The sequence below is a fragment of the Pangasianodon hypophthalmus genome, chromosome 7 (assembly GCF_027358585.1).
Source record: "Pangasianodon hypophthalmus isolate fPanHyp1 chromosome 7, fPanHyp1.pri, whole genome shotgun sequence".
Taxonomy (NCBI): Eukaryota; Metazoa; Chordata; class Actinopteri; order Siluriformes; family Pangasiidae; genus Pangasianodon; species Pangasianodon hypophthalmus.
This window is the reverse complement of record NC_069716.1, coordinates 26,303,132-26,327,918: the sequence shown is the minus strand read 5'-3', so window position 1 is coordinate 26,327,918 and position 24,787 is coordinate 26,303,132. Positions and strand designations below refer to the sequence as shown.

General features: G+C 39.7%; 2 protein-coding genes across 10 annotated transcripts in view; both read right to left on the bottom strand.

Annotated features, from left to right (window-relative positions):
- Nucleotides 1-1,261: 1,261 nt before the first annotated feature.
- parvaa (parvin, alpha a) lies at nucleotides 1,262-20,068 on the bottom strand. The gene is made up of 13 exons (XM_026946493.3): nucleotides 19,773-20,068; nucleotides 14,377-14,466; nucleotides 12,355-12,425; nucleotides 12,171-12,273; nucleotides 11,188-11,328; nucleotides 10,948-11,063; nucleotides 9,356-9,414; nucleotides 8,712-8,731; nucleotides 8,205-8,266; nucleotides 8,009-8,077; nucleotides 7,575-7,676; nucleotides 3,211-3,283; nucleotides 1,262-1,968 (listed from the first exon to the last, which is right to left on the bottom strand). The coding sequence occupies exons 1-13, from the start codon at nucleotides 19,900-19,902 to the stop codon at nucleotides 1,892-1,894; spliced, it is 1,113 nt and encodes a 370-aa protein (XP_026802294.1). The 5' UTR covers nucleotides 19,903-20,068; the 3' UTR covers nucleotides 1,262-1,891.
- Nucleotides 20,069-22,356: 2,288 nt separating this feature from the next.
- The window catches only part of mical2b (microtubule associated monooxygenase, calponin and LIM domain containing 2b), a 61,238-nt gene continuing 58,807 nt past the window's right edge, over nucleotides 22,357-24,787 (bottom strand). For all 9 annotated transcript variants that reach the window (XM_034306237.2, XM_034306238.2, XM_034306240.2 and 6 more), the window contains 2 exons: nucleotides 24,610-24,683; nucleotides 22,357-23,399 (listed from right to left, as the gene is read on the bottom strand). In XM_034306237.2, coding sequence (XP_034162128.2) covers nucleotides 23,215-23,399; nucleotides 24,610-24,683 — 259 coding nt within the window. In that variant the 3' untranslated portion in view covers nucleotides 22,357-23,214. The remainder of the gene's footprint in view (nucleotides 23,400-24,609; nucleotides 24,684-24,787) is intronic.

Here is a 24,787-nt window from a genome sequence, read left to right as displayed (position 1 = left end):
GAGAGAGAGTCACTCTCACAGTGGTGAGATAAAAGAGAACCTGCAATCTTACGTCCCTGGAGTGCAACTTTACCCACTCAGAGACCACTTAGAGTGACGGTTTAGCCAAAAATAAAACCTTCAGAAATTTCTTTTTTACACCAATTGTAGACAATGAGCCACGACATATTTATCCCGGCCACTTCTGTTCTCTCTCTGTGTTTCATTCTACGCTCAAAGAGCACAAACGAAATCAGATGGATTCTGACAGATTTCTGTGAAACACGGATCCATCCTGTCAACCACAGAAAGCTTTTTAAATAGCAAAACCAAGCCATTTTAATCGTTCTGATGTCCTTTTAGCACATTTCACATTGCGTCCGTCTGTCAGAATCACTTGCACAAACGCACTGCATCAAAATAAATGTCACAATGCATTCATTATGTCAGCATTGACAATGCAGGACGTAATGACGGCTTCAGTCACAAAAACGGCTCATCGTTTGTGATGAATCACGCAGGCAGAGTAATGGAATTAACATTCACTGTATTTCTCAACGTGTCACTGCGTGAAGATTATTTAAAATCACATCCGTTTCAAACAACACTTGATTGGTATTAAGGGGTCCAACGTGTGCCAGTCTTCAACTGTCCAGGTCTGGGGGAGTCTGTGATTCTTGCTGCTGGCTCACAGGAATGTGACCTGATAAGTGTGCTCTTCTGCTGTTGTCACCCATCAACCTATTGTGCATTCTGCTATGCTTTTCAACTCACCATGGTTGTACAGAGTGATTGATTGAGCTCCTGTCAGCTTGAACCAGTCTGGTTCTCTCCTGTGACCTCTCTCATCAACAAGGTGTTTCCGCCTGCAGAACTGCCGCTCACTGCATGTAGTGCTCTCTACAAACTCTAGAGATCAACACTTTGTCAAATACTCAAACCAGCCAATCTGACACAAACACGCACAGAGATCACAATTTTTTTAATCAAATTCTGATGTTTAATGTGAACATTAACCGAAACTCTCAACCTGCACCTGCATGATTTTATGAATCGCCCCGCTGCCACGTGATTGGCTGATTGGATTATTGCATGAATGGGCAGGTGAACAGTGTAACGACACATTGCATAACAAATGCGTTAAAATTAGTTAAAACTGCAGTAGCAAATGTGTCAAAATTTGATCAGTAGGTCTAGTTGCATGGATTCTATCTCACTTGGAGAAAATGAATACATGTGGAAAAAAAAGAGGGGATGAAATAAATAAAATAAAAGTCAGTGCTGGTAGTAAATTCATTTGAAGTTTATTTATTCAGTCAAATTTGATCAAGTTTATCCCAGTCCTCAGTCTGATGAAGATTTTAAATGAAATATCTGCACAAATATCTACATCTACACAAATAAAAGCACACACACGTGATCTGAATAGTCTCTGGAGCATGAATGAAGGTTCATTACTGCTATTTCAAATCAGTCGGCTGTGTGAAATAAAGGAATTATAAAAAGATCCTGAAATGTTTCTCAGATTCATCATACACTTACACAATACTGTATTGTTTAAACCACATAGAAAAATCTGCTCATATATATTTTGTTGCTTATATATTTCTTTGGAGTGAAGAAGAAACCGCGCACGCTCGAGAGATTCTGCAAGTGAACACTACAGCAGTGTGAGAATTGTGCTGCTTGATCGTCCGTGTTCAAACTCCCACTGAAAAAAAAGCTTTTATACGCAACACTGCGTTTGTATAGCTATTAGATAGCTCACTGTACACACACACACCGACACACACACCATATAGAGTGGTCACTTGTAGGAATAATCAACACCACAATGCAGCCACGACAAATCCCCGTAGTGCTGATTTTCCCAAACTGACCCGCAGACTGAAAGGTCCGTCAGAGTGTCTCGTCACTCCACGTGTCTGTATCGGGTGAAGAGGTTGTAGAGAACACGCAGAGTCGACTTCAGGTCACAGTTCACGATGTCTGAGAGGAGAAAATCATGATGACATTATACACAGGAGCTAGTTTATAACTTAAAAAAAAAAAAAAAAATCAGGGATACCATGAAATCCTTTCTCTGGGCTTCAGGGTTTATACAGGCAGGAGTAGATGTATAAGTGTAAGAAGAAATAAGAGAATAAAATGTTTTCTAGTTCCTTTTTATCTCTTTTCTGCTTGTTGTCTAAAAAGGATGATTCATTCACCCTGCAAAGTGTTATCTTATTACAAGCCAGACTTTTCAGGAGGTGGCTTACGTGAGCGTGAACTACGTGAGCGTGAACCTCGACTGAGAAGCGCATAGGGCATGGTGTCAGAAATCCACATCCTGAACAACTGCTGGTTATGTAGCGCAAAAAAAAAAAAATCCACTTCGGTCTTGATTCCTCTCGCTTTCGGATTGTTGCCGTCAAATCTGCACATTTTGGTGGCTCGCTGTCAGTGCTGTGCTATTATATCTGTCTTCGCTAGTTCTGCTAGCTTTTGATACTACGTGCATGATGTACGCTTAAGCGTCGTATCAGTGTGGTCGTGGTATTCAGATTCTTTGCTTTCCTTCCCCATATTGGTTTTACAAACTTTGCAAATACACTTTCTCGGTCTGAGACAGATACTGTGGAAAAACTGATTTCAAACTTTTTTTTTTTTTTAAATCAATTTCCCTGCGGTGGGAAAGACGGCAGCTCATGTGTTGCGTCACTGATCGGCTCGCCGTACCGCCCAGATAAAAGAACTATCGGTCGATCGTCCATCATATATTTAGGCTAAAAAAAGTATGGAATTAATCTAAAGCTAATCCAAGCAGACAGAATAATAAACACCTCAACATCTGAAGGCTTGGTTTTATATAATATAAATGTTAGCAAAGTTTAATTATTGGCACCCTTTTAATGAAGGGGCAAAAAATCTAGTCAAACAATTTGAGAAACTACTTACTTTTCTATTAACAAAAATCATTCTCCTCCTGAACCTCTATAAAATATTTATCCACTGTAAAATATGGCCATGGCGTCAGAAATTCTGCTAAGTACCAGGATATTTAAGCCCAAAACGTGGCTGCCTCTGCCAAGAGGTTAACATCTGTCTGTAGATTCATCTCAAGAACATAAAGTCTGCAAATTTACATTTAAATCAAAAACAAGCAAGTAGATCCGCCACCAAGAAGTCTAATCCTTCTTGTTACTAATATGTGAATTTTGGATGATTGAATGAGAGGTCAGTATTTACCCTCTGTCCTGGGTTTTGGTCTCTCCAGTCCGCCGTCCTGCATCAGCTCGAAGGCCAAGGACACGTTATGGACCTGGAATGGAAAAACAGAGCTGTAACAAAACCACAACACATTTCCAGTCTTCAGGACTGTTCTATATGAAGTGGGAGAAAACGTATAAGCAGATTCTTTACACAAAGCTTAAATATCTACTACTGTGAATCAGAGACTGGATCCCTTCACAGGTTGACTGACTGCTCCATACCCCAACCACACCAGTGAGCCCCTATAGCAGGGGTGTCCAAACGTTTATCAAAAGGTGCCAGATTAGACCACATCGCAATAATAACATAATCATAAATGAAAGGGTCATTTTTTAAAACTTTAGTTAAGGACAATATTATGAATTCAAGAAACGTTGCCACTTATCAGCTCTAGTAAATGTTCTGCACCCTGTTTAATCAGATAAAAAAAATAAATAAATAAAAAAAAAAATAAAAGTTGCTTCTGTCAGGATAGCTTCCAGCCGTTTCAGAGCCCTTTCATCCTCTGAATATATTTGCGATTCCATGATTTGTTTCATAATGTCTCATGACACTAAATTACTTAATTATCACAACAGTCTCTTGACATATGAGGCACAGGCATTTGCTACAGCTCTCGATGAAAAAGTATTCTTACTTCCAGCTCTTCTGAAATCGCCTCTTCTCTCGCCATGACTCAATATCATTCAGTAAATTAATTGGCAGGTGTAATCAGAGGAAAAAAGGCTCTAGCTAACTGTGTTAACACTGTCTGCTGCCACCGACAGGTGAAAGAACAAACTGTGATGTGTATGGACGTGTCCTGGGGCTGGACTTTGGACACCCCTTCTCTGTTTTTTTTTTTTTTTTTTTAAACTACTTTTGCGTTCCCTCATAATAGTTTTGACATCTTCGTTTTCTCTGTAAAACCCCTCATTGATACTCAAACGTACATCTTCCTTTCTCACACATACACCAGATTTTCTGCACTTACACACATGCATCTGTACACGTGAAGCTCTCCACGCTACTGTTACTGATCACTGTAATAAAACGGACTGCATCCCCAAGATTACAAAAACTCTTTTGCTTAAAAGGTGCATTATGTAAGATTATTCTTTTTTCCTCCAGGATTAGGTCTCTAACTACTTTTATATGATTCCCACCCATGTTGACAAAGCTCCGCCTCCTGGATCTACGGTGGCCTGTAGAGTGTCTATAAAATGACTGACAGTAAATGCATCCAAACACAAATAAGCATTCTGGACCAGAAGTCTGTTCTCTAGACAGGCTTTCTCAGTGACTTAATACACTTTTAATAAGGATATGACTTTATCCATTTTTTTTAATCATGTTCCTCAAATCCTCCAGGTTATTTGTACAAGCAATAAAAAAAACATCAACTATTGAACCTCTAAAAAGTCCCCTAAGTTTCAGAATGTGCTTTAGTGCTTTTTCAGTAATTACATAACCATGTTTACTAAACAATGAAAATATTCTGTATCTCCATATTATAATCCAGCTTTAAAGTAAAATTCAGTAAGTACATCCATCGTGGTATAGGACAAGGTTTGCGAGGGAATGCTAAAATATTGTGGAGGAATGCATAAGAATTAAAAAAAGAAATCTCACCGTCACCCTTTAGCAGCTTAGTACCCTACAACGGCTTTATTTTTTTATTATCTTAAACCTTTATTGGGTCAACATAACTTTAGTTATTTTAGGGTGCTTTTAAACTTGCAATTTTTTTCCCTTAACCACTAGCACATGTTTTACAAATTTGTTTTTTTTTTTTTTTTTTTTAAAGAAAAGCACAGAGTGATTTTTTTTTTTTACCCTCCATCCAATCAGGTCAAGTCGGAGTCAAATGACAACAAGCCTTGTGTCACAAACTCACACAAATGCTCACTATGCCCTCTTAATTATATAACACAGCAGTCAGTAAAGATTAGTGCATGGCACAAGCATGACATGACAGTGAAGGTGAATTAATGAGTGTTTTTTCCTGCAATTGTGTGCGTGTCTGCAGCCTTGTTTATTTCTGTTGTATTCTTCTCTCGACTTGTCCTTTAAAATGAGCACTCCAGCTGTCTCACATTCTCTCCGTCTCCAGCTGGATGCTAATCTCCATGTCACTCTTCCATTTCCTGTGCAGAGGCAGATTACAGCCGTGCCCTGCTGCTCAGTGCCCACTTGGCCCAGGGTGCTGGATCTGAATCCGGACACGCTGCCACTCGGCTGGGACTTACGACAGCACCGTGCCCCTGAGAGAGCCTCAACATTGCATGTTATCATGCTTTAATATACACAGGATTTAAAACACAGGCTCCTTAATCGATTCTTATTGTCAGTGTGTAAGCAGCCCTGAGGATCACAGTGCAGCGTACAAGACAGGAGCTCTGTACACACAACTACAGAGTCCACATACTGTGACAAGATCACGGTTGTTTTAATCAAAAACAACAACAAAAAATGATTTATAATAAATAAAATAAAAATAGAAAGCTACAACTCAAAAAAAAAAAAAACAAGAAACATTAGGTCTCATTTATTAAATCTGTATGTAAATGTATGTTTTTAGAAGTATGTTTTTAGAGGTCAAACCGAACTAAAAATTCTCCCCAGACTTACAAAAGTTTCACTAATGCCGGTTTTCTTTGTACTCACATAAATATCTTAATAAATGCTGATCAGTCATTAATTACCAAGTATGTGCACAGCACAGCTGATTTACATTTAGCCACGCCCACAAAACTCTACATAAGGCAAAGCTCACAGAGAGCTGACAGTAGCTACGTTTACATGGACACTAATAATCCGATCGTAATTGGACTAGAAGCACAATCAGATCTAAAAAGTCACATGTAAACAGGTCAATCGGAATGAATTGGCCAAAACCGATTAAAATTTCATTCGGATCGTAAGAGGTGGTTTAAACCTTTTCTAATCCGATGGAGAGGACATATAAACACTTCATCGGGTTGAAAATGAAACCAGATAGTTCTGCGCATGTGCAATGACATACAAACATGTAATGACGTATGAAGCACGGCTGTCAGCGGTATTGGGGCTCTGACCGTAGCCTCACCAGGTGCCATGTTCCCCTCCACCATGGAGCATAGTGTCATTAATGACTGTCGTGTCATCCTAAAATTCTCCTTCCACTCCTCGTCTGTGAAGTGGTGCAAGACGACGTTGTCCCACCAGTCCTTGCTTCGGACCCTCAACCACAGACGCCTTGTTCTGGGCTCGGGAAGGGGCATTTTAGTTGCTTGATAAATACACGCAGTACCCCACAACACATCACGCGCTCGTCGTCTTCTAATTAGCAGCTGAAATAGGCAAATGTTAAGTCCGCTTTTTAAAACGAAAAAAGAAGCAATGGCAAGAGAGCGGCTGCTAGTATCTGCGTGTTGGAACGGTGGGAAACGTGTATTCGTGCACTGTGCGCATGTCAGAAGATCAAATCCGATTCTGTCATGTAAACGCGCGTATCAACCCGATTACTTTATTCAGCGTTCTTGTAAACACTGCGATCGGATTAATCAATCTGATTGATTTCAATCCGATTGAAACAAAAAGTGTCCATGTAAACGTGACTAATGATGAAATGACGACTAAAAGGTGAAAACACAGCATGTGCTAAATCTTCCAGTAATGCAGCTCAGCCACTGCAGCACATCAGCTAATACAGACACACACTAACGCTTCCTCTTTTTATAGGGTGCCATTACTTATGTCTAAGTTGAATGGCTTGTCTTATTTGCCATAATGTATGGATTTGTTTGTTAGACTGCTTTCTTTCATGTCATTAATACGAAATGCCTGAATGAATTTTCAATACGAAAATTTTCATGAATTTTGCATGCAACTGAAATCATTTAAACTTGACAGCGTAATCTATACATAAAATCGCAGTAACTCACTGAAAATTATACGACTTGAGGCCGATCGATTGAGGTTCACGTTAGTGAGTCTTCTTAAATGTAAATTTACACAAACTCAGGCGTAATTAGTTGGAATTTGGTGAATTCCACATTTCTTGTGTAAATGTTTCCTGCAAAGGAATTACGAATAAATTTGTTGTATCCAGTTTGATAATGAGGCTCACTGCCTCTAAACTAACTAAGTGAATAAACTTAATTTCTTAATTAAGACTATTCAAAAGTCTTAATTTCCATTTCAACATTCAAGTGATGTAATTTCTACTTGGTCCTGCAAAATGGTGGCTCGTGAAAAAGAGCGCTGGTGGAATATTTCCAACTCATTTGCAACAAAACAAGTGTTATAAAAATTCAATTAAATCAATTTTAAAAAATGTGGTCTTGAGTTTGTGTAAATCCAATTACATGAATTCATACCTTTTGCTCAAAGTTTTCCGGGGTGAGGAAGAAATTGTAGAGCGGTACGAAGTATCCTTCCAGGAGTCCCATCAGAAGCACCAGGTACACTCCGTCTGCAAACTGAACACACACACACACACACACACACACACATCACTTTCCTGAATAACAAAATTCTACATATTAGTAATGAAGATAAAAAGATCACAGATATGTCAGGACAGCATCACCATAATTAACCTATAATCACTGTCTGATATTTAACTACACAACAAATGCAACTGCAGTGTTCTCAATTCTTGTGTGTTGTTCATGAACGAGTTGTTTTGAAAGAGTCACTTAGATGAATGAATCAGTGTTTGAATCAGTATATTAGCGCTCAGTGTAAAACGGTGAATACTGACACTGCGGGCCCTGTGTGTGAAGACGTATGCGTAGTCTGAGCTCAGTACCTGTGTGTCCAGCTCGGCCACCTCCAGGTTCAGCTTGTTCAGGTGTTTGTTGACGAAAGTGATGAGTGTCTGCACAGAGATCAGCACAGAGATCAGCACAGAGATCAGCACAGAGATCAGCACAGAGATCAGCACAGTTTCAGTTAAATCAGTATCCGTTTCTGGGTTTGCAAAAGGCACGTCTGTGATGCTTTACCTTCTTCACCACGCTCAGTTTGTCAGGTGCGTGATCGAACAAGGTGTCGAATGCGTCACGCTCTGCGGAGAGACAGAAAGCACAATTTATTTAAGAAATATATAGAGATGGCACCGATCCGATGTTCAGTATCAAACGATGGATCGGATATCGGATCCTGTAACAAATGTCAAAGATTGGAATTGGAAAAGAAATTTATTTTTTGGAACTGGAAATGTTTACATATAATAAAATCAATCCTAGTTTCTTTATATCTATACTGTAAAGTAAGTGATTTTTGTGTGAAAGAGTTTACCTGTGAAGTGCTTCAGTTAAAAAAGAAACACTTTAAAGCTTAGTAGTTTTTTTTTTTTTTTTTAAATAATATTAGATGGGAAATTATATCAACTGATACTCAAGATTTCAGTATCGGTATCACGGTATCGTGCCACTCGATGTACTCACAGAAATTTAACAATTCAAAAATTACTGAAATTAATGAAATTAATAAGTTCATGTGAAACATACCGTGTCTGCCAGATAATGCCCTGTAGGAAAGCGAAAGAAAGGGAAAAAAAAAAAAAAAAAAAATCACAAAAAGGCTAATGGTAACATGAGAAGCTGCATTTCTGTCTTGTTAACTTCAGTATAGAGAAAAAAGAGAGCCCAGTGAGGGAACGAATATTTACAGCTGCTATAATACAAATGAAAACAGAAAATAATGTCTTTCACTGGCATTCCATTTGAATGAACATTAAATGTAACTCTAAATGGATAAAAAGCATAATATGTCATTCTTTAACACAAACTGCTGTGGTATAAGAGGAATAAAAAACACAAAGATGTTCTGTTATTGGAAAATAATCAACTTGTGGAGTGGTAACAGCAACTCCACTGTGTGTTGCGCCGCATCACACCGCCCCGTTGTTGATTGTTTTCCTATAACGGCGCAAACCCGAGTGTTTTATTCCTTATTTAATGTAATGTGACTGAGTGTGTGCTGCGTAACTGACTCATCAGTCATAATTTAGTCTTTCATTCACAGTATATTGATTGGTGTGTGTATAAACTTGTCCCAACACCCACCCACACACACACACACTCAGGGATTTAGATGGCATTAAACTGTACATGAGCGACTAACACAAACGGAGAGAAGCTGAAAGACTCACTCAGTGTTGCCTGTGATTTCCTCTTGAACCTGACGAGACTGCAAGATTCCCTCCCGTTTCTGATAGCCAGGAAAAACACACAAACACACCCACACACCCTCATTACTGAAAGAAACACTGAGGTTAGGCAGGAAACATCTGGACCATCTCATAAATATCTCACCCTCTGACCGACACACAGTCACTCACGCAGAAGTAAAAACGAATAATAAACAGACTGAAGTTATAGAACACTCTAGAATCAACAGTCTCAAACTTGTCGTATTGTACACAGTATTGTGTTCGTTTACCGAAGTGCGTTATCAATGTATAGATAATTTCCAACAACTGATGAGAAATGAAGTGTGTAGAAGTGTGTAACATTGGGCAGTTTTTGCACCCAGAGGTCACATCCTGCTCGAAGGGGCGGAGCTGTGAAAGGACACGGATTTCAGATCTCTAACTAGAGACACAAATGAGAAGTAAAATGTTTAGAGTGGACATGTTGTATTTTTAAAATACAAGCAGCTGTTCTTGTGGTGTGATTCGACGATGTGATGTGATGTGACATGCAGACTATTAGTGTTTGATTAAAAACAGGCTACATATAATAAATAGTCTATAATGTAGCACAGACAGCGTATAGTTTAGTAATATAGTGCACAGTGTCCAGTTTGAAACACAGCCACTTGGACCGTTTAAGTATTTAATCTGGACAAAATGTAAAACTAAATAAATAAATAAAAATAAATAAAAAACTAATAGGTTTAAGATTTTGTACTACATCTTAACACCTTCTTGTACGGCAATCTTACTCCCCATCCAATTTTCTCACAAATTAATCGTGGCCAGTTCCCACCCAGCTAACTCTCTCGCTCCATCACACAGCCACAAGTGTTTTCTCCAACACACACGAAGCCATTGCTTCTTTTCACACTGGTTTACAGCTATGTTTATTTTGCGTAGACCCTCAGAGCTTTTGGGTTTCTGCTACACAACGTGTTGCTTTTCTTTGTGCCATTGCAAAAAGTGTTTTGATTATTTCAGATAAGGCTTGTTGCTGTATTTATGGATTAATTCATCAACCATTCATCTCATCTACCGAAGACCTTGTCTATTATTTTTATTGCAGCTATTAGATTAGATACTATTTATAGTAAGGAATATAACACAAAAGGACATGCTGTTATAATACACAATATTACAACACAGAACTGTTTATAGCTGCTATAACGTAAGCGATAACAGGAACTAACTTGTTTCTCCTAAACTACAGCAATTACCAACACTAATAATTTTTATTTATTACAGAATGACACGTTACATTTTATCACTTTATAGTTACGTTTAATGTCGTGGAAAGTCTGGTAAACAAGTTAGTTCCTGTTATCGCTTATGTTATAGCAGCAATAAACAGTTCTCTAACCAGCATCTCTTTTTTCTTTTTTGTTTTCTTGCTTGTTGTGCTACCGAGAAATTGGATACGCTGACACTGGAGACTCCTTCCATAAATGGTCAATAAAAGGCTTAGATTTGGTGAAGTACAGTGCAATACAAGCTGAAATGGACATCAAAAAGGGTGAAATAGTCCACACTGACTTGAGGTTCCGTACCTGAACCACCACCACCTGGATGGAGACGTGCTCGGGGAGGCGGATTGGAGCTCTGAAGTGTTGAGACAGCGCCACCAGCAGGTGCAGGATGGCCACCATGCTCTTAGCATGAACAGCTAATACAGGAACAGAGAAGGTAAGAGAGTTAAGTAGCTCACTCACAGTATGCTAGCTCTGAGCACACTGTACTACAGCGATCATCTTCAGGTTTGTGCAGAACATTTCCATTTCCAAGCTTACAGTCGACGTTCCATTTGGTGCTTCTGGGGGAGACTTTCAGAACCTCGTTGATGCGCTCGAGGACCGTCTGGAGTTTCTGCTTCTGAGCGATCTCTGACTGGGTTACCTCCGCCACGTTCAGCTTCTCTCCCTCCAGCTTCTCTGGAGGATGAGATACACAAGGCGAAGAACGAGGAGGACAGACAGAGATGGATATGAGAAAGTGGGGTGGGGGGGAAAGCGATTGTGAAGAATTATTGGCACCCTTGAAAAAATCTCTTTGTGGTTAATTAGCTTAACATTATACTATACTACCAACATGTGAGAAATCTAATATTTAATTAAAGTAGATTTATTCAAAGAAAACAAAAACAAAACGTTATTACAATTCCATGTTAACATATTAAACATATATTATTTTTTTTGTTTATTTTGTTAATCACATTTGGGATGACTGAATTTACAAATGAATGGAAAACAAACGCAGCAGGACACACACATTGTGTGTGTTTCTTCTCTTACTTTTTTAAACACAATTGAGCCACTCATTAAAAGCTTCATAATGACTCGATGTCTAGATCGGGGTGTGTTTGAGCACAGAAAACACAAGGACATCTAGTGTACGAGGTCCATTTAGGTTTAAAGATGCAGTATGCAATGTTTAAAGATGTTTCCAGACCTGTAATTATCTTATCTTTTAAAAAATATATAAGAAAAAGACATGACTTGCAATAGTGTCATACAACACACTTGGCTAATTTCTTCTGTTTATATTTTCTGGTCGTGAAATTCTGGTCAGCTCTTCCCTTTTCTGCTAATAGGCTCATGAAGAAGTCGTCACGGTGTTCGGTTGTGAGAGGAAAGCTCGTCAGTGTTTCATTACAACTGTACTTCACGAGGCAGCCTGCAGAGGGCTTGAAATTTACAAACCGCTCCTTTAATCTGAAGGACATGAACTGATCGCCACCGCAGTGGTCCACTTCTAAGGTGCTAAGGATCCTCACCAAAGAGCTTCTGCAGAACTTGTCCATCATACAGATCCTCTGCCAGGTCCTTCACGATGATCCTCTCACCGACCAGCACGTCATTGATCCAGTCGATAAGCACCTGAGTGAGACATCATCATTAAACAGTGATGCTCGATGACCTTCAGGACTGAGAACCTTTACAGTTGCTCCTCAGCCTCACCTTCATCAGCTCCTGCAGTTTGCTGTTGTTCTTGGAGTTGGGGTCCACCATGGTGCGAACCTCATTCTCCTCTGTTTGAAGAGAAAAGACAAGAAAGTTGGATAAAGAATGTCTATACTTGTGTTCCTCTCGATTGGCTGAACAAGGAATCTGTTTAGCTACTGATTCCATATTACTTTACATTTTCTCCCTTATCTGGTCTTGGTAAATTCCCATCCACCCACACACCATCTCTCCTCTGTCACACAACAGCTACCAACCACGGAGGGTGAAGGCTAACATGTGCTTTCGCTGAGATACGTGAAGCCAGCCAACTGCATCTTTTTAGAACTGCTGCTCATGCTGCATCACAGGGCAGCGACACCTGGAGGACAGCGCTATCCGCCCTCTTCCACATACATGAGCTCACAGATGCCCACGACTGGCTACTGTCACTGTGATTGACAGGGGGGGGAGAGAGTATGCCCCTCCCACCCAGAAAGCATGAGCGGTTTTGCTCTCTTGAACTCGCAGCCATGGGCTCATTCCCAACTCATGATTTCCGGAATGCTTTTCTGTGGTGCACTCGGAAGCCCCGGCTTATATTACTTTTTAAATAAAAGTGCTCCATTTGATATTTAATACTGTATATGTGGTATACGTTAATGTGATAGAATAACAGAAGTGATGGTGTTTTCAATTCACAATTTATTGCAATAATATATATATATATATATATATATATATATATATATATATATTATATATATATATATATATATATATATATATATATATATATATATATATATTTATATATATATATATATATATATATATTTATATATATATATATATATATATATATATATATATATTATTAATTCTGTTCATAATGTTTCTATCTAGTAATTTTTTGCTTGTTCTACTTTGATTATTAATAAAAAGAACTAATAAATTTTCCAAAAAGACAACCAGACAACCCGTCTATAACCGTGTATAAATTTGCTTTAAGTCACAATCATGCTGCAAGCAACAATCATGTAGTCTGCATAAGGAACAAAGCACTTCTATAGGAAATATGCTGTTATTGGAAAATAATCAATGACAGGGTGATCTGATGCGGTCCTGTGTGAAGCGGAGTTACTGTGTTCACTCCGATATGGATTATTTTATAATAACAGCACATCTTGAAATGCTTTATTCCTCTTATACCACAGCAATTTGTCAATTCCAATTTTATTAATTAAAGAATGACACGTGTAATCTGTTCATAGCTACATGTAATGTTGTGGAACCTCAAAGAAACAAGGTAGTTCCTAACGCCGACCTTACTGTGGTAAATCAGCTGCCAAAATGTGGCTTTTGCGACATTGGCAATATAAACATAGACAATCAATAAATTAGATTTTTTCTATTGTCCTACAATATGTATCAACAATAGGGCTGTGCAATATGGCATGTTACTGAGAAACTGCAAAATGTAGACTACTCTGTCCTGAAGACCTTCCTGAGGTGGAAAATTTACTAACAGTTACAAAGCGCTGACACTGGAGACTCCTTCCATAAATGTTAAATAAATGTCTCCTTCCAGAAAACGTCACCATATCAGCCTTTGTATTTTTCTTTGTTAAACAACAGCATGGCCTTTTATTCCATTCATTATTAATCTTAGATTATGTGGAGTGTCCGCTATACACCTCCCTGTTACTATAGAAACGATAACGTACTACAATGAGTACATTAATATAAACGTGATTTGAAATGCAGCCAGAACTACTGTCAGACCTGATGTTATAGGTAGTTAATCCACACTTTCTGACCAATCAGAATCAAGAATTCAACAGCACTGTGGTGTAATATTTATCATTTGCGTGAAACTCCTAGAACTGCCGCTGGACCCAGCTATAATGACCTGATGAGCTGGATGAGGTGTGTAAGAGCAAGGATGAAACACAAAAATGTGCAGAATGTGAGACTGGGCTGGAGAAATCGTGTGCGTGCGTGCGTGTGTGTGTGTGTGTAGAGGGTGCGGTGACGTACCCAGCATGGTGTCCTCCGGATGCAGCTCGTACGGTGTGGGACTCAGAGGCAGGTTTATGGCGTTCATGCCTTCCTCCTGCAGCTCTGACACTACAGGACACACAAGCAGACAGGAAATTATTCAGAAACAACCAGTGTTCATTTTGTTGATGAAAACTAAGACCAACAAATGTTAATGTAATAACTCACCCTTCCTCTCAAAACTAATGACAAAATGTTACATTTCTCTCGACGTATAAAACAAGACGAAAATGTCAGAATTGTAACTTTTTGCCCAGTCGTCTTTAAAAATTATATAAGACAAATAATGAAGAAAGGATGCTTTCAGGTGCACAGGGCACGACAAGAGGTGAGAAAGCATTACACGTGATGCTAACGCTACGTAATTGAAGAAAGATCAGGTTACACTGTTTACTTGTTCGGTAATAGTATCAATTTTTTTTTTTTTTTTTTTTTTTTTTTTACAGTGACTGTACAGTTATTATGTGATATAACGTTTTATCCACTAGAAAAAAGAAATAATACTAGCTAGCTAGACCTAGCATAAATCGCTGTCGTCTTTCGTCATCTAAAACTAACAATAAACAAATATAAAATATAAATATAACATATATTTTGGTCAGATTTTAGGATTAAACCTAGATTCAAATTAGCTGTTTATATTAACAATGTGAACGGAATGCGAGCGTAAGGTTTTTTTGTTTGATTTGTTGTCACATGTACCATTATGTGAGTTCTTATATAAGATCTAATGAGACCTGTACTGATAATATTATTATATTGTTCTAAGCTTAGACAATTGTGATATTAAAATGTCATTTAGCCTGCACCTGCTTGTATGCAACTCGTATTAAAATGGTGGATTTTATATTAAAAATGCAGCGCTCTTCTCATGCATCTACACTAAATGAGCCACACTCGTTACTTGAAAGAAAGCAGCTCTCAGCTTTATTAATGTCACTATTTTAAGCCTGGTGTTAACAGCAGCCTCCTGCCAACAACACTGTCAGCCTTTCACCCCTGCCACTACCCAGCATGCATTACTGCACACGCCTCCTTCGACAGTGATGCCTACAGAGGGAACATCCTGTGCTGGATCGCAAAACCCCTCCCGGTGAGCATGACATCCTCACAATCAACACCATCAATACAAAATTCACTCTCTCTCTCACACACACACATTTTTTGTTTAGTTAAATGAGAGAAACGCTAATTCTCTCTCGCTTTCCGACTCTTTGGTGATCTTCAGTCATGTGTCAGACTTCAGCGTGACAGCCTGATGATTAGGTTTACAGCCTCTAAGAGACTCCATAATGAAGCACCTGTAAACATTACTCAACATACAACACGTCTCATCATCACCACGCAGGCGTGTGCGCGCACACACACACACACACACACACACACACTTTTTACTACACCACCCAACCTGGCCATATGTTCAGTACATAATGCACACAGTATTATTACAAATTGCCCTAATGATGATGTTCCTCTTCTGGCTGCTCCTGTTAGGAGTCGCTACAACAAATCATTGGTCCGCATATTTCATTTGGCAAAGTTTTTACGCCGGATGCCCTTCCTGACGCGACCCTCCCCAAATTTATCCGGGCTTGGGACCGGCACTGGGAGAGCACTGTCGTTTGCGGTTCCCTGGCTGGGAATCGAACCCGAGCCGAGGCGTTGAGAGTGGCGAGAGCTAACCACTAGTCCTCCAGTTACCCTACTTGCCCTAATGATGTACTGAACTTAATCCAGTCTTCTTCCATTCATCCCAATACCAGCGCCAAAATGCTGCTGGTTCAAAACCAGGTACCGATGATATCATGCGCACCGGGGCGTCGTTCTGTCGTCATGACGACAACTCGAGCAGCAACATGACCGCATTATAATAAGACATCCCCTGTATGGAGCGTTTAAATATTATTCTTAAAAAAAAAACAGCAAGCTGTATAAAATAACAGTAAATCTGAGAAATAAACAACCATTTCTCTAGCAACTGCAACAAACGGAGGACATGATGAAAAGATGCATCTCTCATCGTTAGATCTACAGGCGGTCCGAAAAGCCAGGAACCAACAGCGTGAGCAAACATGACGATCCGAATATGCTGAGGAAAAATCCACAAACACATGATACTGTGGCTGAGGAAATGCGTAAAGGTGAACGTGTAGAGCACGTGTTGGAAACAATAAATACGTGCTCTACACGTTCACCTTTACGCATTTCCTCAGCCGCTGTATCATGTGTTTGTGGATTTTTACTCAGCATATTCGGATCGCATATTCAGCATATTCGGATGTCCTGTATGGCGATATCTCTGTGCTGTGGACAGTTAAACACGTTCTCTAAGCCAAAAAAACCCTACTTCCACAAACTCCCACAACTCAGATTACGCCCTGAAACACACGGCAAAAAAAGAGGAGTCTTAACATTACGCTCTATAACACTCATTTTTTAAGAGTTTCTTATAAGCCAGTTTTAAATTCTTCAGATTCTTTGTGAACATGTTTCTTGATTAACCAAAAATATTCCAGTGGCTACAGCGTAAGCGCATTAACCCGAGAAGAGACATTTCCTTCAGGCTGTAAATGAGAGAGGTGTGAATTTACAGCTGTGCTTGTGTTCTCTCTAAAGCCTGATCCCTGAATCATCATCATGACCTGTACAGCACACTCAGCATTACCCTACATGGTTACATTACACACTCCGAACACTACACACACGCCTTACACTCCTCGTGAATGTGCTGGAGCTCACACTGGAGATGACGACAAAATCTCACAAGAAAAATCAACGACTTCTGAGTTAACGATAAACAACACACAAACTACAATATGGCTTCCTATAAACTGCACTTGCTCACTACATAGGGTATGTAGTGCGCCACGTGTCTTATAGAACGCTGTTTGATATTCAACCCTGAATCTAATTTTGTTGTATTTTTAACATCATCTAATAGTTTGCACTAAGTTTAAAGTATTGGCACCCTCAGCTTCATTTCCCTGCTGTTACAACAAACTCACTGTGTATCGTGATCAACAGTCCGCCCTGTGAAGTAGACAAGTGACAAAAACACACCCTTGAATGCGAAATACACAATATTTAATCATTCACTCATCTTCAGGAAGTGCTTTGTCCTGGTCAAGGTCGCAGAGGTTCCTGGGAGTGAGGCAGGAATACACCTGAACAGAACGCACGCTAGTCCATTGCTGAGCACCTTCCAGATGCAGACACAGATGCACACACACGTGCACACACACGCTCACACAATTTGGAGTCACCAACCAATTCACCTCTGGGCATGTTGTTGACAGGTGGAGGAAACCCACACAGACAAGAGGAGAACATGTCAAACTCTGCCCTAACCCGAGCTCAGGATGGACCCGGGACTCTGGAGCTGTGAGGCGGCGACGCGACGAGTGCTGATGACATTCTCTTCACGCTGCATGTCGAGTATCACAGAATATCATATTACTGGTTACGGATGCTGGTTGTGTTACTGTTTTCACTTTCAGTTGGTGTTTTGGTTGTCATGGAAACTGCGTAACATGTTTGGCCTTGGGGTCATTTACACTGCGTGTGTGTGTGTGTGTTAAATGTGTACTCTGTGTTTAACTTTCACTGTTGTGGCCCCTGAAGTTCAATCAATAAAAGTACATCTGTGTAATTATCTATCTTACTTGCTCGTAGCTGTCATGGTTGAAGTCATACAGCTGTTTGTCTGTCATGTCTGTTGTCATGTATCCTTTCATCTATCCATCCATGTCTGTCCGTTCATCCATCCATCAGTCTGTCCATCCAGCCATCCATTTGTCTGTTCATCAATATATGCATTTGCCCATTCGTCCACACATCCATCCATCCATCCATCCATCCATCCATCCATTTGTCTGTTCATTCATCCATCCATCCATCCATTTGTCTGTTCATTCATCCATCCATCCATCCATTTGTCTGTTCATTCATCCATCCATCCATTTGTCTGTTCATCAGTATATGCATTTGCCCATTCGTCCACACATCCATCCATCCATCTACCCATCCAGGGCTCTATCCAACTGTCTGCCCATCCATCCATCCACTGTCTATCTGTCTGTCTGTCCCTCCACCCATCTTTCCATTACTCTTACTTCACATTTATTTATCCCCAACTGCAAAACTTGTACATAAGACAAAACAGCAATTCAACAAACGAATGCGCAATACTGTAATGCGCAATATCTTAGTTTTATTTTCATTTTAATTTCTCTTGTTATATTTAAAATGTATAAATCGTACTAGCTCACACTGTTCAGATGTGCAGTATGTTAAGTGCAATATCTCAGCTGCTTTACTGTCTTAACTGAACAGATCCGATCATTTATGTTAATATTTAACCTTTTATATTAATGTTATCTCTTACTCCTTTTATTTTATTCTTCTGCACAATTAGGAGGGACATTCAATTTCACTGTACCCTGTGCAATGACAATAAACAATCTCTCTATCTATCATTTGCCTGTCTGTCCATCCATCCGTCTACCCATCCAGCCGTTCATCCATCCATCCATCCATCTGTCTACCCATCCAGCCGTTCATCCATCCATCCATCCATCCATCCATCCGTCTACCCATCCAGCCATTCATCCATCCATCCATCCGTTCATTTGTCTGTTTTTCCATCTGTTCATCAATCCATCCGTTCATCTGTTCATTTGTCTGTTTTTCCATCTGTTCATCCATCCATCCATCCATCCATCCGTTCATTTGTCTGTTTTTCCATCTGTTCATCCATCCATCCGTCTACCCATCCAGCCGTTCATCCATCCATCCATCCATCCATCCATCCGTCTACCCATCCAGCCATTCATCCATCCATCCATCCATCCGTTCATTTGTCTGTTTTTCCATCTGTTCATCAATCCATCCATTTGTCTGTTTTTCCATCTGTTCATCCATCCATCCAACCAACCATCCATCCATTCACTTATCACATGAACTAGTTGCTGTTAGGTGTGTCAGGTTTAGCTTATTTTAATAATAATAATAATAATAATAATAATAATGATGATATTATAGCTGTTAGTAGTAATAATAAAACTGCTTTATAATTTTCCGTTTCACTTTTTTTACACTTTAATCCCATGTGTTGATTTGTTTGTGTTGATCTTGTCTGTAAATGCAGTGATTTGATCTCTTATGCTCGTGTGGTATGAACTGCAGACAGAGCGCCAGGGAGACGCAGGAGCATGTTTCAGCTCGCAGTGCTGCAGTGTTTCTGAGCCGCCCTTCATTACACACCAAACACCAAACTGTAAACTCCACTCCATTTAAAGAGCTTCTCAGACTCTGGGTGGGACTGCAGCGCGGCTGTTTCAACAGACCTGGACATGTTTTACACTTCACACTTTTACCTTCTTTCGCCTTTTTCCTTCTGACCAAAGTTCCTCCGAGTTTCCCGAGAAAAGTTTCATCTTTCTTCCTGGAGCTGGGAGACAGAGGAGTGGGAGAGGTCGGAGACTTCTGCGGAGAGGACGCCATCATTCAACAGTGTCTCTTAAAAACAACAAAAAAGGAAAACTCACTTATAAATAAAAAAGAATTTAATTCCTCTAGTCCCTCCTGTAGGATTTGTGAAAAATCCCTTGAACGGAAATGGAATTCCTGATATTTAGCCCTGCCCTCGGAAAAATGGATTCTCCCTGTCTCCCTCCCCCCCCCCTCAGACTCGTCGCAATGGTTTCGCCCTCCTTGTTCACTTTTTTTTTGCACCGCCCACTTTTCCAAAGTCCGTCTCGCGCTCCCGAATGCAGTGTTTCATAGAAATCTGTTCTCTGGGGAATTGGGTCTCCATACAGCGCAGCTGTTACACTGAAAACGGTTGACGTTTAAAAAAACAGTCACGGGTCGAGTCGTCCTGCTTTACGGCAGAATTTACGGCAGAACGTACAAAATGTCCAGTTTTCATTCATTACTTCATTCACCTTTTTTATGAGGATGCTGTATAGTTTTATTGTAACACAAGTAATAGTACTTCTATTCTATTCCTCTCCAAAACGCTTGTCTCAAAAGTATTGGCACCCCACCAAAACCTGTATTCAAAACTACTGGCACCCCCATAACAAAGTTGATTTAGCGCTTCGATCCTCTTCCATGTGAAACATGTCAAACATTTTTAGGCTTGGACATCGCTCTTTGATTCTGACCACAAGTTCTCAGTAGGGTTCAAATTCAGACTGAGATGGCTTTTATATACTAAACACTTCTTTTATGTCCTACAATCATTTCTGTATCATTATCCTGAAAAACAGTTAATCCACAGGCCAAATCATAACCTCCTGGCAGAGGCAACCAGGTTTTTGGGCTAAAATATTCGAATACATTGCTGAACTTACTGTACCATCAATTTTTCACAAGATCCCCAAAGCATCAATGATCCACCGCCATCATTTACAGTGGGTTTCATTTACTTATTCTTATACACAGCCACCTTATTTCATCAAACACACAGACACTGATGACGTTCATATACACACATGCGTGTGATTTTGAATCTGTTTACATTCTAACTGCTGTCAGCAGTGACACTTGCTCAGAGTAAGTTCTTTAAAATATGGATTTAACATCAGGCAGTATTTTTACTTCACTTGCAGTTAGCACCAAAAAATGTGAGATTTCAATGCAACATGTAAAAACTCGATTTTTAACACTGCAATCTATTAGCACTGTAAATGAACTGTGCTAAATTAATAACCATGATAATCAATTTTTGAGTGACACCCATTTACTGTCTGCTCACTATAGCTTACATTTCAGATGTGGAAATAAAGCAACCTCTCAATTCAGTACTAATATGAACAGCAAATATCACATTCACTGGGTTGGGTAACTTAAATAACATTTTACACCACAGCTCTGTTGAATTGGTCAGAAGCTGTTAATTAATTTCTCTAACAGCAGCTCTGACAGTAATTCCAGCTGCAAGACATAACAGGTTTATAGTAATGCGCTCGTTTTAATGCGTCATCATTCCTGTACTAACAGCTCTTTCACAGGGATGTGTACTGTGGACACGCCACACAAACTGATTAAAAAATGAGTGTAATTGTTGATATGGTGAAGTTTTCTGCGAGATGTTAAATTAGGATTTATGGAAGGAGTCTCCAGTGTCAGCGCTTTACAACAGTCAGAGGAAAGCTGCAGCTTTTCAGAAATGTAAATGTGTTCAGAAGAGAGGACTTTACATTTTATGGTTTCTCTGTATATATTTTTTGTCTTCTTAACATCAAGAGAGAGAAAAACAGAGGCTGGTGAGGGAGAAACCGTTTATAGCTGCTATAACAGAAGTGAGAACAGGAAATAACTTGTTTCATAGATATTTCACAACTTTAAATCTAACTATAAACTGATAGCATGTACAAGGTGTCTTTCTTTGATTAATAAATAAATGAATAGTTAGCATTGTGGCAACACTGTCGCAGTGTGTAGGCTCCCTGGTTCAATCCTGAGCTCGGGCCACAGTCTGTGTGGAGTTTCACGTTGTCCCGTTATCCACGTGGGGTTCTTCCAGGTTCACCGATTTCCTCCCATCTCCTAAAAACATGCAAGTAGGTGGACTGACAATGCTAAACTGCCACTAGCTGTGAATGAGTGTAAATGAGTGTAAATGAGTGTAAATGTGATGGATTGGGGTTTCATCCAGGATGTACTCCCACCTCACACCCAGTGTTCTCTGGATAGACTCGGGATCCACCGCAACCCTGATGAGGATAAAGCGCTTACAGAAAATAAGTCAGCGTTAGCATTGGTTAAAACAAGTGCTGTGGTTTAAGAGGAATAAAACACTTCAGGATGTGGTTTTATAGGAAAATAATAACTTCATGGTAGTAACAGGAACATCACGCCATGCCGTTGTTGATTATTTTCCTATAACAGCAAACCTTTCATGTTTTATTCCTTAGATATTTAATCGATTAGAAAATATAAAAATCTAGACACTTTTAAAACATCCATCAGCAAACAGTGTTTGCTGTCTTTATTAAATTAAATCGATTCATGCATCATTCGGCTGTGTTTCAATCATAAATTAAATACAGAACAGATTAAAGGACGTGAGTTAAACGTTGGTCAACAACAGAACAGGACAATAATGTCATTAACATGAAACATGTACAACTGTTAAACGTTACATTCAGGTTGACAGACACATACAAATCAGAGCATCAATGTTACGTACAGTAATAATGCACCCTCGTGACTACAGTTATTCATCAACACAGTAGTAGGCAGTTGTAGTGTTTTAGTGTTACATGTTTTTTTTTTTTATTTAGTGTTAACTCAAGTGTTAAGGCTATCACTCACTGGAAATGAAGCCAATCGTAAATAAATACAACTCATTAGTGATGTTTACGGCTTACGATGAGGCACATATTGGTCACTTTTTATTTAAAAAGAAGCAGCAGTGAGGCAGCAGGGCATTTATTTGGGGTTTGGGAAGCGCAGTGACTTTATTTTGCTGCAAGATATAATGTGAAATGAGTTTATTTCAGTCAGTGCTCAGTCAGAAACAGCAGGACACGTAAAATGGCTACAGCATGTGGCTGTATTGGAGTTAGAAACTTCTTCACTCCACATTTTTTGAGTGAAAATGCAGATCTAGGATCTGTGTGCAGTCTAAGATTAGTGATTAAGAAACAAAAAGGTAATCTTTACATATCTAAAACTTTCACGAGTGCTAGAATGTTTCCCTTCTTAGTCAAGATGTGTGTTCGCCTTCATCCTAAATCAGCACTCAATCAGTTCTTTCTACCTACACCTCCCTCTCTCTCTCTCTCTCTCTCTCTCTCTCTCTCTCGATCATGCCCAGTGAAACTGGTAGCCCTTGGAGAGGATGAGGCTCTCGAGGTCGCGGTCCTCGGCCTTCTCCTGCAGCCGTTGTTCCTCGAGCAGGCTCACCAGTCGATCTCTTTCCTCCACCACCTTCATCACCTCGGCCAGCAGGGCCTGTTCCTCCACCAGCTCCGCCGCGCTCTTCTGACAGTCTGCACAGCAACACAGACGCAGAGTGACTTTTATACCTCACTGCATTCAAGCAAGTTTATGCCCCGACAAGCAAAGAGAGGTTTCATTTTTTATTATTATTTTTTTTATAAAACTAGCTGTAGCTTATAGCTTTATTATAAAGTGCACTACTTAGGGAAGTAGGAGAGCATGCTGTATGTTATCCATTACACTCCTGAAATGGTGCAATGATTCAGTGTAGTGGATAATCTCTGGTACACTGTAGATTATCTACTGGATAAGCAACTCTCTTCAGTTGCTTTACTGGCTAATATTTGAGAGATTTTTAGGGTTGCCCATAAAGCTGTGCTTCTTTGAGTTGTCTTTCATTCTGACCCAAAGGCAGAGAAAAAATATTCCTATCAGATCATCAGCCAGAAATAGAAGATATTTTGTATTCATATACACTAAACAGACTTTTTGTTAATCACAGTATTATTTGGCGTTTTTGGTAACAAGAGTTGCACGATTATTAAGCAACATCTCGCTTTTTGTACTGTACCTCGGCACGGCTGTGATTCGGCTGTAGGTACGAGGCTGATGCTGATATTCAGTACAACAGCATGACCGCAGATGTGATATTTCTTTTACACAACAGTTCTATAAATAAGAAATGAATATTGAGTAACTGACATTTCAGACACAATATGGCCAAATGTTTTGTTTATTTTTGCTCCGTCAACGAAAATAGTTCCCAAAGATAGTTCCCACAGCTGGATAGGGCATTGAGTGTTGCCATGCCAACACACAGACTGACTCACAACCAGTAACCGTAGTAACGGTTTCAGTGGAATTAACTATTCCGAGAATCGGAATTTTACGTAGCGAAAACGGACAAGCGGAGTGATACACACAGTGAAATGTACCAGTGCCGTTATACTAAATATCAGCACTCTTGGAGTGTCGCTTATCCAATCAAATTTAGTGGACCGAACTAACTGTTGCATAATTAGTATATTTATCATTATTCTTATTCCTAGAGTATGTACTCTATCACTATGTTTATAAGAACTAAATGTGAGTTGTTGTCATGGTGACGAAGCATTACCACATAGTAATGCCATGCCTCTGGCGTCACCAGTTTCAGGTTCTCGACCTGCAGCACGGTGTTGCTCGAGCTGAGCCACTTTTCCCGGGTAAATACTGAAAAGCGGTGGAAAGCGCAGGACTGAGTGATAAGACTGCCCTCACCTTCAGTGGCCATCCTTTGCCTGAGATCCTGCTGTAGCTGACTCTGTCTGTCCTCCAGCTCCAGCTCCTGAGCACTGCAACACAGACACGTTCATGCATTAGATACCAACATCAGACTCAAACCCTATTGTGGGGAAAAAAGATGATGTTTCAGTCTATCTAAGAGGTCTGTAGTCTT